Source organism: Carya illinoinensis, chromosome 11 (assembly GCF_018687715.1).
Source record: "Carya illinoinensis cultivar Pawnee chromosome 11, C.illinoinensisPawnee_v1, whole genome shotgun sequence".
Classification (NCBI taxonomy): domain Eukaryota; kingdom Viridiplantae; phylum Streptophyta; class Magnoliopsida; order Fagales; family Juglandaceae; genus Carya; species Carya illinoinensis.
Genome location: NC_056762.1, coordinates 25,692,099 through 25,707,546, shown reverse-complemented (window position 1 = coordinate 25,707,546; position 15,448 = coordinate 25,692,099). Strand labels below are relative to the sequence as shown.

General features: G+C 39.0%; 2 protein-coding genes across 4 annotated transcripts; one reads left to right on the top strand and one right to left on the bottom strand.

The window, feature by feature from the left end:
- Window positions 1-431: 431 nt before the first annotated feature.
- Window positions 432-1,403, bottom strand: LOC122282324. Its single transcript, XM_043094283.1, has one exon. The coding sequence runs from the start codon at window positions 1,401-1,403 to the stop codon at window positions 432-434; it is 972 nt and encodes a 323-aa protein (XP_042950217.1).
- A 1,913-nt stretch (window positions 1,404-3,316) lies between these two features.
- On the top strand, window positions 3,317-11,817 carry LOC122281066 (E3 ubiquitin ligase PQT3-like). 3 transcript variants are annotated; one of them, XM_043092310.1, is made up of 15 exons: window positions 3,317-4,280; window positions 4,759-4,855; window positions 5,115-5,196; window positions 5,307-5,473; window positions 5,580-5,656; window positions 5,759-5,815; window positions 6,155-6,311; window positions 6,396-6,544; window positions 6,760-6,924; window positions 7,018-7,317; window positions 7,629-7,670; window positions 7,831-8,074; window positions 8,316-8,435; window positions 9,030-9,105; window positions 10,900-11,817. In XM_043092310.1, exons 1-15 carry the CDS (start codon window positions 4,115-4,117, stop codon window positions 11,527-11,529), a joined length of 2,529 nt encoding a protein of 842 aa, XP_042948244.1. In that variant the 5' UTR covers window positions 3,317-4,114; the 3' UTR covers window positions 11,530-11,817. The 3 variants fall into 3 exon arrangements, with proteins under 3 accessions (XP_042948244.1, XP_042948243.1, XP_042948245.1); XM_043092309.1 differs by having other exon boundaries at window positions 5,750-5,815; XM_043092311.1 differs by lacking the exon at window positions 4,759-4,855 and having other exon boundaries at window positions 4,142-4,280; window positions 5,750-5,815.
- The last annotated feature ends 3,631 nt before the right edge of the window (window positions 11,818-15,448 follow it).

Genomic DNA, 15,448 nt, shown 5'->3' with positions numbered 1-15,448 from the left:
ACCAATAGTGTTGATAGAAGATAGCAGGGAAACCATCAGGGCCCTGGGAGCCAATAGGATTCACGCTAAGGATGGCTTCCCTTACTTCTACTTTAGTAAAGGTGGTTGAAAGGTTTGCATTCATCTCCTCAGTTATCACCTGTTTCATTGGGGTGAGACACTCTTCTATGCCTGCTGGATGAGAGGTTGAGAAGAGGGATTGGAAATAATCCTAGAAAACTTGACAAATAGAGGTGTGATTTTGGACTTCTTGGCCTGATTCTAAGAGAATTTTGGTAATTGTATTTTTTTTTTCCTCTGACTAGAGCATTTGTGAAAGTACTTATGTTACGATCCCCACATTTTAGCCATGCCTGTTTTGCTCTTTATTGCCATTTAAGATTTTCTGCATCCATAAGATCATTAATTTCTCTTTGGATCAGTTTAATTTCCTATTGAAGATCCCCCTTGTTATCTCTCTTTAGTTGGTTCAGTACCTCACTCTTCTCTTTTATAAGAGTTCCTTGGCCCCTAGAGGTGGTTCTGCTCCATGATTTCAGTTCCTTTTGACAACAGGTAAGTCCTTTTATGGTGCTGATCAGGTTGTTAGGGGATCTGGTGGAGGGTTGCCAGACTTTTTTGATGATTTCCTCACACATTTCCTGTCTAGTCCAGGCTGATTCGAATCTAAAAATTTTGTTCCTCTTTCTAGTAGGGAATTGGCTTGTTTTCTGGACTATTATGGGGCTGTGATCAGATTGAGAACAATCCAAATGAGTTACAGTGAAGTTTCCAAATAGGTTGATCCACTTGCTATTGCCACAGGCCCTGTCGAGTCTTTCCTTTGTGAAGTGTCTGCCTTCCCTGTTGTTGGTCCAAGTGAATCTGCTACCACTAAACCCCAAGTCAAAAAGATTGCAGAAACTGAGAGTCTCCCTGAACTTCACCATCTGCCCATATGGTCTGTTAGAAGCCCCATACTTCTCCCTATGGTGGGTGATTTTGTTGAAATTACCAAGGCACATCCAAGGAGTACTTGAGCTTGGCTTAAGGGCCTTTAGTAGTTCCCAGCTTTCATGTCTTTTAGCTGTAACTGGATGGCCATAGAAGCCTATTACTTGCCATTTTGTAGGTTCATTGGGAAGTTTTATCAACACTGAGATATGCCAGTTAGTGTAGTTCTTGATCTCAGCATCCAAGTGGTTATCCCATAGAAGGGCCAAGCCTCCACTCCTCCCTCTACTGTCCACACAGAAGCAATTCTCGAGTCCCAGTTTTAGTTTAACTCTTTCCATTTTCACACTATCACACTTGGTTTCAGAGAGAAAAACCAAGTTGAGCTGCTTAGTCTTCACCAGAAGGTGGAGTTCATGAACTGTGCGAGGGTTCCCAAGCCCTCGATAGTTCCAGCTCATACAAATCATTTTTTGTGGTGGGGCTGCATAGACTGGCTTGAGTTAGGTTCTAATCAAGCTTGAGCTGCAGTTTCATTCTTTTGTTGGCAATAGCCACCCGGGTGCTGACCCTTTCTCTGAGGGGTCTCTTCCCACTTGGTGGGAATGGGGGATCATTTATCACGTTGGTAACATCAGAGAGAAGTAAAGGAGGGACCCTTGCCTTCCTCTTCCAGGACTTGCTTTTCACAGGTTTGAAAGTTTCATTTTCTTTATTTCCCTCGACATGTTCTGATAGAGGGGTATTTGTCTTGTGTATTTTCGGATTCATTGTAGATGAGGTCTCTTTAGACAAAATAGGAATGCCTTTCCGGAATAGGGGTAAAGTATGTAGTTGGCTAACCTATTTTGGAGGGATGTCAGAGTCCTTGTGGAAGCCATCTTTTCTTTGTGTAAAAGCTCCTTGCAAGTTGCTCTTCCACTGGTCTTTGGCAGTCTGAGGGGAGCCAAAGTCATCTAAATGCTAGTCCTCCCTTACCTCACGTGGAGGGTTGACTTCCATCAAGACTGCTCCTTCTGCCAGAGTAGGTTCCTCAATTGTTGGCCTTGATGTTGACATACCTTCCCCATACCGTGGACTATTACCTCCTTCCTCCTCCATGTGTCGTTGCCAGGCGGAGCTATGGTGGTCCTGGTCCCAAGTGCCACCATATTTTTTCAGAAAGATACCTCTTGGAGAGAAGGGGCTGGCTCTCAGCCATTGACCATATTGAGCTTTAGTAATGTTCTTTGAATCTATATTTGGACAGCTTCCATTGACGTGCATGAAAAAGCCACACTTAAAACAGAACATGGGAAGACGTTCATATTTAAATGATAACCATTATTATTTGTTTCCTAACTTGAGGAACCGTCCTCTGGGGATCGGCTTCTTGACATTCACTTCAGCTTTGACTCTTAAAAAGCTGCCACATCCATAACCCTCTGTATCAACTTTAACTTCAAGAATCTTCCCAACTCCTGACCCCACAAGCATACCTGTTTCTTTGTTCATTCAAGCAAATGGTAGATTATGAATTTGGAACTAGAAAGGTTCGTGCTGGAACTGGACTTTTGAAACGGACAAAGCACCCTTGAATTCTTTTAAGCAGACTAGATGACGGTCAAAAGACCATGGCCTACCCTTTAGTATCTTTTGTTTGTCTGAGACTAACTGCATCTCGATGAGAAATCAGTTGGTTCCCAGATCTTTAAACGTGACCCATCCCTCGGTTTTCCACATCTTTGACATCGTTTCTTTGAATGCTTCCTTATTAGTTGTTCTGTCATTAAGGATCATGGCTTCTGACAGAGTTCTCCTTTTGCAGCAGTTAGGGACACTGCTTCTTCAGACAGAATGATTTCTTCTTGTTCTTCGTCCATTAGCTTCAGGGATTCCCAACTTCTTGCTAAATCTTCCGCCATAGTTACACCCCTACAGGCCTTGGCTTTAGAGACAATACCAGAACCTGTCAAAAGACCAGCTTGGGAGAAGCCTCACCCTGCATAGAGGAGAGGACCCCTTTTGTAATATTTCAATTTTTATTAAATTTTATTTAAAAATTTAAAATAAACAATTCTAACTTGACTTAGCTCAACTCGAATTTATTTTTTTCGGATTTATTACAGTCGATTCGCTAGAAATGTGCCAATCTTCGCTCCTAATGTTTTAGAAAATTGGAAGAGAGAAAAAAGAAAAAAAGAAAAAGAAAAAAGAAAAAAAGTTCATTATCCGCAACCGCGTAACTTGACAGCGCGAGTGTCTATAACGCGCCTTGAAGGCGAGTGTACAGAGCGGCGTGCGGGCCACGCAGCCAACCATCACAACTTCAAGCATACGTGCGTGTAAATAAATATGCAGAGAGATATATATATATATACAAATATTTATTTATATGTGTACATATCTCTATATATATTAACAAGGGCTCACGCAGATCAAAAGAAAATAAAAGGAGAAAGAAGAAAAGAGGGAAAAAATTGCTGAACCCTCCGAAAATCTACCGAACCCTATTCTCTTCGCTTCCAAACTGCGGCAACCCATCCACACGATGCGATCCTTACCTTAATATCTCGTTGGGATTTCGATTTCCTTCGCTGTGCAGAAGCTCTTCGAGTTCCGGATATTGAAGATTAGGGTTTGTGCGGCCAATCGGTGTTCGAGTCCTTGATCTTGAAGATTATTGTTTGTGTCCGATCGGAGACCTCTCTGCGCAGATCTGATCTCGTTTCATTCTGTACCCTCTCGCCGGACCGATTCTTGAAGAATTGTTGTTTCTGCGCTTGTCTGATTATTGTTCAAGTTGAAGAACCAGTTTTTCTTTGTCTCGAAGAAACGGTTTCTTCGATTTTGGCTGAGATCTGTGAAGTTACGTTGAAACTGATGCTATCGGAGGACAGGAATTTTTACTACGCTATCCTCGGACGCTTTTGTATTTGTCGTCCTCCCTTGCAACTTGTTTTGAGATTTTGATTGCCAAAGGCCTGGATTTCTTTTGAAGGAGATTCTGGAGATTAGCAGCCGCGAAGAATATCAAAGAGCTCTTCTGTGTGGTTCGAATAAGAAAGAGCTTAGATTTTGTACTGTTTGAATTTGTTCGAGTTTAATATTAGGCCTTTTATTTTTAAGGCCTTTTCCTTAGGGCGTTTGTTCTTGTTTTGCTTTTGTTGTTATTTTTTTCAGAAAGTAAAAGAAAAATATAATGGCGGTGTATTATAAATTTAAGAGTGCAAGAGATTACGATTCAATTCCCATGGATGGTCCTTTCATCTCAGTTGGTACCTTGAAAGAAAAAATTTTTGAATCCAAACACTTGGGTAGGGGTACCGATTTCGACCTTGTGGTCACCAACGCCCAGACTAATGAAGGTTGGTTCTGATTTTTAGACATTTGAATGAATTCTCTTTCAAATATTTCCAACAGAATTGGGTTTTAGATAGAGAGAAGAGTGTGTTCTTGCTTTCAATTAGTTTTAGTTTGGGACCTTTTCTCTATTTCATATTCACCTAAAAAAAGTTCAGGGGTTGGTTTGCAATGTCACCATACCAATTGACATGTGCTACCATGTGCCCTGGCATTCACAAAGCAAATAAATTTATGATGGTCATTTGCGAATGCCGTTTAATTGAAAGGAATTTGGTTCAATATTTAATTGTAATGGGTGAAATTTGAGAGGAGATGGGCTGTGAGATCGATTTTCTGATTATGTGGAATGTTAGGCAACCTTTTAGGGAGAATAGGATCCTCATGTGGGGGAATTATGTTTCATAGCTTGTATATTTAGTTTCATGGATTGATGACTTTCACAGTATTTTATACACAATCTGTTTCTGTTTGGAATTTCAGAATATCTTGATGAAGCAATGTTGATTCCTAAAAATACCTCAGTTTTAATTCGTCGAGTTCCTGGACGGCCACGTTTGCCCATTGTCACTGGACAAGAGTACTACCTCCAACTTTTTATTTCTTGATTGCTTAGTTCTTATGTGGGTTTATTAAGTTACACAAATGACCAATGACCAGTTGCACAGATAGAGTTAGCAGCATACTATCATGGTGACATGGGCCGTTCTTGTTATTTTTTCTTTGCAAAGCCATATTGCGGTGGTGATGTATGCCGAAATAGATATCCTCCTGCACGCATTTTGTTAGGAAGCGAATCCTGAAAGTTTGGTTGAGTTGCAATTTGTTTTGTTTTGTAGGCCAAAGGTAGAAAATAAGATGGACGAGGCTGAACCAGAAAATACTAGCTTACCAGTTACTGATGCTTCTACCATGAAATATGTGAGCTTAACCTTCATAATTTTCCCTTGGATTTAGTCATATTACTGGGATTTGAGTATGTTCTCAAATGCATGCATTTGAGTAATTATGTGTTCAATTTGACTTTACAGCCTGAGGACTCAGAATGGGATGAGTTTGGGAATGATTTATATGCGATTCCTGAAGTTCTGCCCGTTAAGTCCAACAATCTAATTCTGGAAGCTCTCCCTACCAATATAGCTGATGAGGAGAGCAAACTTAAAGCTCTAATTGATACTCCAGCCTTGGACTGGCAGCGGTGAGATGCCCTGTTTGTCTTTTTTTTGTTGCATTATCCAATTTAATGGTGGTTTTAGGTTAGTAATGCGAAATGATATAATTCATGACTTTGTATTGGATTGCAGTCAAGGTCCTGATGGCTATGGCACTGGCAGAGGTTTTGGAAGGGGTATAGGTGGTAGAATGGGTGGGCGTGGTTTTGGTGAGTCTTTATATCTAGTTTTTTATATGTTGTCTTGACCTTTAACTTAATCTATTTATATAACAAGCTGAAATCTGTTATTCTCTTTTTGAGGTCGAGCAGGGTTTGAGCGGAAAACACCTCCTCCTGGGTATATATGTTACAGGTGCAAGGTGCCCGGTATGTTCATGTTCTATGATTTTTTTCCCTTCTCATCTTAGTCAGAAAATTGATTGCTGATTGCTGGTTGGGGAGTGTCGGAGTGTATATGTACCATATAAAAAATGCTCACAGCAACTAACGGCATAAAATTTAGATCTAGTCATCTTTGACTCAGGAAGATCTCTCTTTCTTAATTTTTCTTCCATCACAGTCCTATTGGTGCTGAGCCTTTCTTTGGGTTATTTCAACCAAAAAGAGAGATGCCGACAGCTTATATTTCTAGCACCAACTTATCAAAAAAATATGTATATATTTCTAGCACCAAAGGGCTCAGTGTGTGGAACTTTTTGTGTGCAGGGCACTTTATTCAGCACTGCCCTACAAATGGTGATCCAAGTTTTGACATCAAAAGGGTGAAACCGCCAACTGGTATACCGAAGTCCATGCTGATGGCTACCCCAGATGGTTCATACGCATTATCAAGTGGTGCAGTAGCAGTCTTGAAACCAAACGAGTAAGCCAACATTACTAAATGATTTTCGTAGATATTACCTTTCTTATTTGTGAAAATTGATTATAGCAGTTTAATTGAGATCAGGGCTGCTTTTGAGAGAGAAATTGAAGGGTTACCATCCACACGTTCTGTTGGCGAGCTACCACCTGAGCTTCACTGCCCGCTGTGTAAGGAAGTAATGAAAGATGCTGTGCTGACAAGCAAGTGTTGTTTTGAGAGCTTTTGTGATAAATGTATGTTGTGATGTTTCTAGTTTTGAAAAATGTGATTACTTTTTTACCAAAAGGGGGATGTTATGTAGAATTTTAATTTTAGTATCATAGTTTCATTAGTTTGTCTTAATCGATCAGCTAACTTTAGACCTTTTAACCACTTCACTGTTCCTTTTCCTTAAGTTAGCATACCAAACATTTTGTTCTCAAGCTCGTGTACATAAAATTTGACACAGGTATTAGGGACCACATAATATCGAAGGCAACATGTGTATGTGGGGCAAAAAACATTCTTGCAGATGATCTCCTGCCAAATAAGACGCTCAGGGATACAATCAACCGAATATTGGAGGGTGGTAACAGCAGTGCTGACAATGCTGGAAGTACATTTCAAGTTCAAGGTTTGTGGTTACAATAGCATGGATTTTTTTTTATCAATCCCAATTATATTTAAGATAGGTTTTGTTAATGGCATATTGACTTTTAAAATTCAGATATGGAGTCTGCACGCTGTCCCCAGCCCAAGATTCCATCGCCAACTTTATCTGCTGCGTCAAAGGGTGAACATAAGCCATCACCTGTTAATGAAGAAACCCCACACATACGTGACAATACAGATGGTGGGAAGGCTGGTACTGCTCCACAGCAGATAGCAGAGAGAGTGAGGACTGCAAAAACAGCTATGTCTGAGGCTACACGGGAGTCAGTGAGTGTGAAGGAACCTGCAGCATCTCAGGGGAGTGCTCCCTTAGCTGAGGAAGAAGTGCAGCAGAAGGTGGCAATTAGTGAGGCTGGTAATGTACCATTTTATGATATTGTGAAATCTTCTTTTTTCTACTCCTATCCTTTCTATTGAGTCAAGTGCTTTTGAAATACTTACACCGGTTAATAGCATATTTTGTTTCCTACTTATATAGTACGTAGGAGCTGCATTGATGTTTGTCATAATTTACTTATTAAAAAAAAAATGTTTGTCATAATTCAATTAGAGGCTGAAACCATATAAGCACAATTAATTGAACTATTTTATAAACATTTTCTTTATTTATTTGCTTGTTCTATATTTTCAAGAATATTCTATCTCACATTGTTCTTTGTTTTTCAGGGAAGAAAAAGAAAAAGAAGAAATTACGCATGCCATCGAATGGTATGACCGTTCTCCTCTTTTGCCTAATACTAGATGGAAATTCATTAAGAACTGAGTATTTCTTCTTGGCTCTTGTTATGAACATCATAGTTAAAATTGTTTTGGGGCTGTTTCATCCTTTTCTTTTGAAGATAATTTATTCTGGTTTTGTTTGCCTCAGATTTGCAGTGGAAAACGTCTCAAGATCTTGCAGCTGAGAATTATATGATGCCTTTTGGTCCTTCTGCCTTCAATCCATACTGGACTGGCATGCAACCCAGCATGGATATGTATATGGCACCATATCCCGGAACCATGCCTTTTACAGGTTATGGACCAGGCCCCTTTGACATGCCTTTCGGGGGTATTGTACCACAGGACCCATTTGCTGGGCAATATATGTTCCCTCCTGTTCCACCTCAAAGGTATGTGTGTATCATGTAAATCCAATTTTACTGGCTCCCTCCCTCCCTCTCTCCTTCTCTGGTGTATTTTACCAAGGGCAAGCTCAGCTGTCTGTTATTATGCAATGGCTGTCTGTCTAGTTGTGTAGTTTTATTTCACTGAATCGTAATTAACATGTGTTCTTGGTATGCTAAATGCTATTCTGAACATACTTATGATTCAACAGCTTAATGTGATTTATGATGTGTTGGACATAAATAGGGATCTTTCAGAGTTCAGTATGGGTATGAATGGTCCACCTCCAATCATGAGCCGAGAGGAATTTGAGGCACGAAAAGCTGATTTGATTAGAAAGCGTGAAAATGAGAGACGAGGTGAAAGGTAAACAGTAAATGGTTTATTTATTTTGGATATGTGGTGCCTGTGTATCTTTAAGAAAGTGATATGGTATTATTAGGCTCTGTTTTGTTTGGATATATTAATGGTGTGCATTGTTCGATGGATGAATATCAGTATGGATTTTTTGGATCATGTTGCTGTTATGTAACAGTTTCCAGCTTTTAAGAATACTATCTAGTACAATTTGATGCCTGTTTTTCATTACGACATCGCATTTTTTAAATAAAAAATGAATTCAAGACCAAGCCTACCCTTTTTTAAGATGCCTTTAATTCTAAATATTCGAACAATTTGCTCAGTATTGTTTATTAATGTCTGTAAGAAATGCCAGATGTTTATGTACCAAGAGAATTCTCTTATATTGGGATACAGTTTATGCATATGAACTTTGCATTCTGATTATGTATATTCCCATTGAACTGTCTTGGTGATTTTAGGTCAGGGTTTTCTCTCTTCAATATTACACTCTGTTGCTTGTACTATGTGGAAAATTCTTTATTTTTTTAATTTTTTTTCTTAACCACAAAACTAAAGCTGTCTTATGGTCAACTAGTTTAATTTCTTCATCTTGCGCAGGGAGTTCTCCAAAGATCGGGAGTTTGGTAGGGAAGTGAGCAGCAGTGGCGATATTTCTTCAATGAAATTGAAATCTGTACGTCTTTTCTATCGTCCCAATTTTCCTTTTCCTTGTTATTTTTGCAGCAGGTGCTTCTCACAGCCGTTAGCAACAATTTGGCAAGAAAACACCAACTTGGCTAAGAAAACACCAATTTGGCAATTATCACTCATTTCTTCTTCTTCTACTTCTTTTTCTCCACGAAGAAAGAGAGATTTGTTTCTTTGCTACAGTTAGGATCAAATAATGGATAGTTAAGCTTCAGTTTCTTTCCTTACCGGGTGCACGGCCCCATCGAGCTTAAATACATATAAATAGCGTGTTTGTTTGTTGACTTTAATGATGCCATAAGATAGGAAGAGAGCAAGAAAATTTCAAGTTTGATTTCGGTCTATGGCTCTGCCTATTAAATGGATATGAAGAAGATAAAAGAAAAATGTTAGAACATGGAGTAAGTTTTCTTGACTAGAAAAACTGATGAATAATGTTGGTAGTAATTTAGATTTTCAGGTGGAAGTAATGAATTGAATGTACTGATATGATAAGTCGTACTGGGGGACTTTCAGCAATTGAGTTATCTTATGGTCCTTGACTGTCTTATCCTCGAAAAGTGTTAATTGAAGTTATCCTGGATGTTGTCACGTCTAATGTTTAGATCAATGATCATAAAGTTTTAATTTGAGTATATCAAAAAGTACTTTTGTTCTATATTTTTGTCATTGATCTTGGGGTTAGGTTCCTGCTTGTATGTTCATTTAAATAATAATATCTATTTTATCATAAATAATAATAATAATAATAATATCTACATAATAGCTGTAGTAGGAAAAACGTTAATAGTAATATTAATTATTATAAAAAACTAATAATAATAATTTTTTTTATGCGGTAGGTTGTGGAATTTGAGCTTTTGTTGGTATCTGTGGATGATGCCAGTTCAAACAGTAATATGTACACCCATTTTAACTCTTTGAATGAACCTGCTTTTCCTCCACAGAATGGGGTTTCAAAATATGTATTTGTTCTTTTAATAACTAATGATTGTGGTTTTTCAACCCGTTTTCTCAGTTTGCTATACATTTTTGCATTATCTGTTGTTTGAGAGGCTTATTAGCATGGTGTATGTATTGCATGTGAATCTAGTAATGATGTACAACTATTTCTACAATCATTATTTTAAATAAGGGTATTTCTATAAATTGATATTATTTTTATAATTTATATTTTATAAAAATGTCTAATTTAATTTAAAACAGAATTGTATAAAGGGTTATAGAATGATTGGGCAGCTGTTTTAGAAATCTGGGCCCCTGCAGAACTTTATGTCGCCTCCCATAATTTTTCAAAAACAAAACTTGTCTATTTAAAAATTTCTTATTTTTCACTCATAAAAGAAACCTGCATTTCTTCTAAAGAACTATCATTAGAAGTCATCGAAATTCTTCACGCCTGTACACCAATTCATCGCCCCCTTACTGTATAAGTTTAATCCATGGTATAGGGATTTTAGTCCTACTTGGGATATCAGAAAAAAAAAAAAAAAATGGAGGCCCTAGTTGTATTAATAATTAATAATTAATAATAATAATAATTTAGTTGTAGGAGCCTAATACCCGTTTCTACCATATAAAGGAAGGATTCCCACTTAGCACTTTCGCTTTGTAAAAGAGAACAAAGGGAATCCCAGAAAATGAAAAATAAAATAAAAAAGGAAAAAGAAAATATAGTCGTAGCTCATTGTAACTAAATAATAATGATAAAAAGTAAAGTGCATAAAATAAAAGTTCAACTGACATGCCCTGTATATATTGAAATCTGTGTTTGGTGCAGAAGCCTGTTCCCTCTTCGTCAAGTGCTGATCACCACTCCCAGCAGCGTCTCCGATCCGAGAGATCGCCAGACCGGCCTGCACGCGAGCTCGAGCCACCCCAGCGCCCTGCCAAGAGAAAATCCGACCACCATCACAGTCGTGAGTATGAGCGCGAGCACGATCGCGACCGTCACCACCGTTCAGAATCTTCTGTCAGACCCTCCTCGGAAGCATCAGCCAAAGCCGCCGCAATTGCTGCTGCGGTAGACCGCAAACAGAAAGCCAGTGTGTTCTCCCGCATTAGCTTCCCGCCCGAAGAAGTTAGCAAGAAGAGAAAGCTCTCGTCCTCAACCGAGGCACCACCAGGCAAGGCTTCGGCAAATGGGTATTACGACGACTATAAATCGACTTCGACAAAGGGTGCTGCTTCTGTAACTAGCGGCGGCGGCGGAGGAGGAGGAGGAGGAGGAAATGGGAGGAAGAGTAGTAGTGCCGTGGAGTACGAGTCGAGCGACGAGGATAGGCATTTCAAGAGGAAGCCGTCGAGGTACGAGCCGTCACCTCCTCCACCGCCGCAGGTGGAGTGGGAGGAGGAAGGGAGGCATCATTCGAGAGGTTCCAGGGAACGGGAGCGGAGCAAACACAGATAGATTAGAGAGTTGGGATAGTTGAAACAAATACGAGAGAGAGGGAGAGGGGTTGCATAATACATAGCAGCCATGAGTTTATCATTTGGAGCTTGGAGCTTCTCCGGCAGGATAAGAGAAAACATGGGATTGGGAGGGGATTGAGGGCTGAGATGATAATATTCTCGTTGTGAAATGAAAATCCACGGAGTTGTTTTACGAGCTTTGTATTTATTAAGCTTGATTTACAATCATACGAATTTGCATTTTTATTATGATAAATGGCAATCAAACTATCTGCTGATGCCGCTACTTTCTTCTTTTCCACTACAAGTTTGGACTTTGTTCAATTTCTCTCTCTCTCCCAAAAACATTTCATCTACACGCGCTCTCTCATGCGAGCCCCTTATCTCTAAAAGGGTAGTATCCTCGGACATAATTTTCCGCAGATTTTAATTTTAGGGTTTGTTTGTCTCGAGGTAAAATAAAAATGCTTTACGGAAAACTGTTTCTGCAATTGCTCTTACATGAAATGAAATTATTTTTGTGTTTTGCTGTCAACTAAGAAACTAACAGCGTACACGTAATAATAGCAGCAGATCATTTAGTAAACAATGAAGACGCAAACAAGCTAGGAAAGCAAGCCTGAAAGTGACTTAATACTTACTGACCGGTTATATCGAAATACTTTGTTTTAAATGCTACGTAAATTATGCCTTTACATGTGAATGATGCCTAGTATCATGCATGATAAACAAGATGTCAGTGTTTTTGCCCTCGATAAGTTGTAAGTCTTTTGGCTAAGTGATGACAGTGCGTGTTTAGGACATGTTTCGCACCTCGCCTTGCTCCACTAGTCATCTGAGACGAAAGCTTAAGGGGCTTGGAGTGCCAGGAAGCACCTATGATGCTTAAGTTAGTGTATGCTTTAGAGTGAGAAAGAGAGTAAGAGATAGTGAATCCCTTGAATTATACATGTACCGAAGTTTTTATACTTCCCTTGTTTGGTGGGGCTATGTTCTTCCCATTTTTGAAGTGTTTGCCCCTATGTTGGATAGCGTGCTGTCGCATTAAATGCGACAGCCTTAGTCAAGGTATGTTTCGACTTGTGTTGAGCCTTTGTGTCTTAGGGCAGCATTCCATTGCATTTAATGCTCCACCCCTTCGAGGTGTGCCCAAGTAGGGGTTGCCCCGTCCTTTCTTATGTTGTCCTGGGCTTTCTCCTCACCATATATAGAGCCTTTTAATACTTAGCTCTTAATTCTAATAATTGGACCAGGCCCAGCCTGTCGAGGGATGAATGTGTTCTTCTAGTATGCTTAGCAATGCCCAATGGTCAAGTTGGCTATAGTGAATACGCTTGGTAAAACCCAATGCCTAAGTGGGGTTAATACACTCTTAACATCTATAGGTCAAGTGGGGTTAACAATATCTTGGTGAAAACCTAGGGGTTAAGTTGAGTGATACACTTAGAAACCTAGAAAGCAAATCAGGTTCTACCATTTGGCAGAACTTATAACCCAATATGGTACAAGCTAGTATTTAGTCTAAAGTTTCACTTGCATAAGAATTTACTATTTACACTACCTTGTTATATAAAGTGTTTTGATGAGATATAGTGTAATTATATTGACAAATTAAGAATTCTAAACTATTATATTTCATATTTGATCGTTGCCCCTTTACAATATGGTTTCAAAATAGTGCATAGGTTTACCAGACCGAGAACTTTTGTAGAAAGTGTTATTATTCACTAAGAGTGGTTAATGGCAACTTACTGTTGAATCATGTGCTCTCGTTTTTACCTGTAAAAGTTTTTCAATTTTGTGAATAAGAGAGATGTTAGTGAAGGGGGAAAATGAGGAGGAAGAGGAATGAGACCTATTGTCGTCCTTGGACTTATGGTTTTAGGTTCTTTTTTTTTTTTTTTTTTTTTAAGCATACTCTTATTAATATGCAGTCTTATACCATATAGTGTTTGTTAATTTTCTTTCATAGCAAAGCTCTTATGTACAAGCTTGTGTCAAGCAATCAAGGTGTCGTCATAGGAGGGTCTCGGCCGAGAACATCACTTGGTAATATTGTTCACTCGTGACTATTCCTAATGATCTTTTACTTATAAAAAGTGGTAGATGAATAGCTAACATTGAGGAGTGTAAGTTATTAGTGACCAAAAATACTTGTGGTTGTGTACTTTAGTGTTGGTCCATGAGGATTTGAGGATGTTAGATCTAATAGTACTATGCATGTTGTGTCTCTAAAGGACCAACAGAGATAGATTCACTCCTTGAGCAAAGGACGTTGGAGGTTCTATGGAGAAAGATTCACTCCTTAAGGAGATGAGGACATTTTTGGTGGGAGTTCACAATAGAAAGAAGTTGCCTCAATACAAGAGTTACGAGTGACGAACTATGCCTTTGATGACTTGCATAATTTGATATATTTGATCACGTTTTAACTTTAAACTTTAGTCTAATTTTATTTATTTTTGTTGATTTTAGGCTTCATTGTTGTTATTTAAATTTTATTTCAGATTTGAAGAAAATGAAGATCCTAATTTTAGCAGCCCATCTTCTAGGGACTCTCATTTAATGAAGAGTTAGGCACTTTCAAAAAATAAAAAAGCCAAGAGAGAGTTTTACATAAAGGGACCTTTCCGCATGCAAGATGTTTTTTTTTTTTTTTTGAAGGAGAAGTTACATTTCATTCATTAACCAAGGTAGTTACAATAATAGTAGCAGGAGAAAAACAGACAAACAATTGCCTTCTGCTAACTACTTTCTGTCAAAGTAGAGGTGCAATACAACTTGGGATTTCTTTTCTCTATAAGATCATCTTCTATGTTGAGGGCATTCTTTGCTAGGCAGTGAGCTACTTGATTTGAGTTCCTTTTATTATGGTTCGCTGACCAGCTTTAGAATCTCTGAATAGATGCTTGCACATCTGAGATAATCATTCCGACTTGGCCCCAATTCTCCGCCACTCCATTAATCTCTTTCACCATGTTAAGAGCATCCCCTTCCAAAATTATCTTTCTCAATCCTAAATCAAACCCTAGTGTCACTGCTTGGAGGGCTCCGTACGCTTCTGCTGGGTGTGGATCAGGGAAGAGGGACTTGTTTGTTCTCATTGTACCCATTACTTGGCCTTCCCAGTTTTGTATGATGACTCCAATTCCCACTCTGTATTTCTTGTGGTCTACTATAGCATCCCAATTAATTTTATAGTGGTTATTTGGAGGTGGCTTCCAGAGATCTACTATGCCTTCCCTGTCTTCCTGCCTTTGTGAGGTGTTTGGTGGAATTGTACAGCGTTTTGAGGTCCTGCAACTTCTAGTTGATTTGCTTTAAAATGGATGTGGGGCTGGTGAATTCTTCTTGGAAGATCCATTCGTTTCTTCTTTTCCACAGTCTCCATACCACCACAACCATCTCTATTAGCACTTCCTCATCCACCTCCTCCATTAGATTGGTCAAGCTCTTTAAAATTTTGGTTGCTAATGCTTCTTTTCTGCAGTCTCCTAGAGCACATGCTCCATACGTCCCTTGCTGATTCACACTCCTATAGTGCATGTTCGATGCTTTCTATATGATGATGGCATATTGGGTAGTTTGGGTTGTCAACAACTTTTCGTCTAAACAGGTTTTGCTTGGTTGGTAGTATGTCGTTGCAAGCCTTCCATAGAAACAATTTTTTTGCATTTGAATTTCGGTAAGCTCAGTTTCCAGAGTTTTTTCCATCTTCCTTTCTCCTAAACATAGCTAGGTTGCCCTTTGCTCATCTGTCTCATTTCATTCTGAAGATGGTAGGCACTTCTAACACTGAAGATTCCGTTAGTTGTGCACCTTCATATGATCTTGTCTGGTTTGTTGTAAATGCTCAGGGGGATTTTCTGAATGGTTTCTGCTTCCTCCACAAAGAAAGTTTCCTTGAGCAACTATAC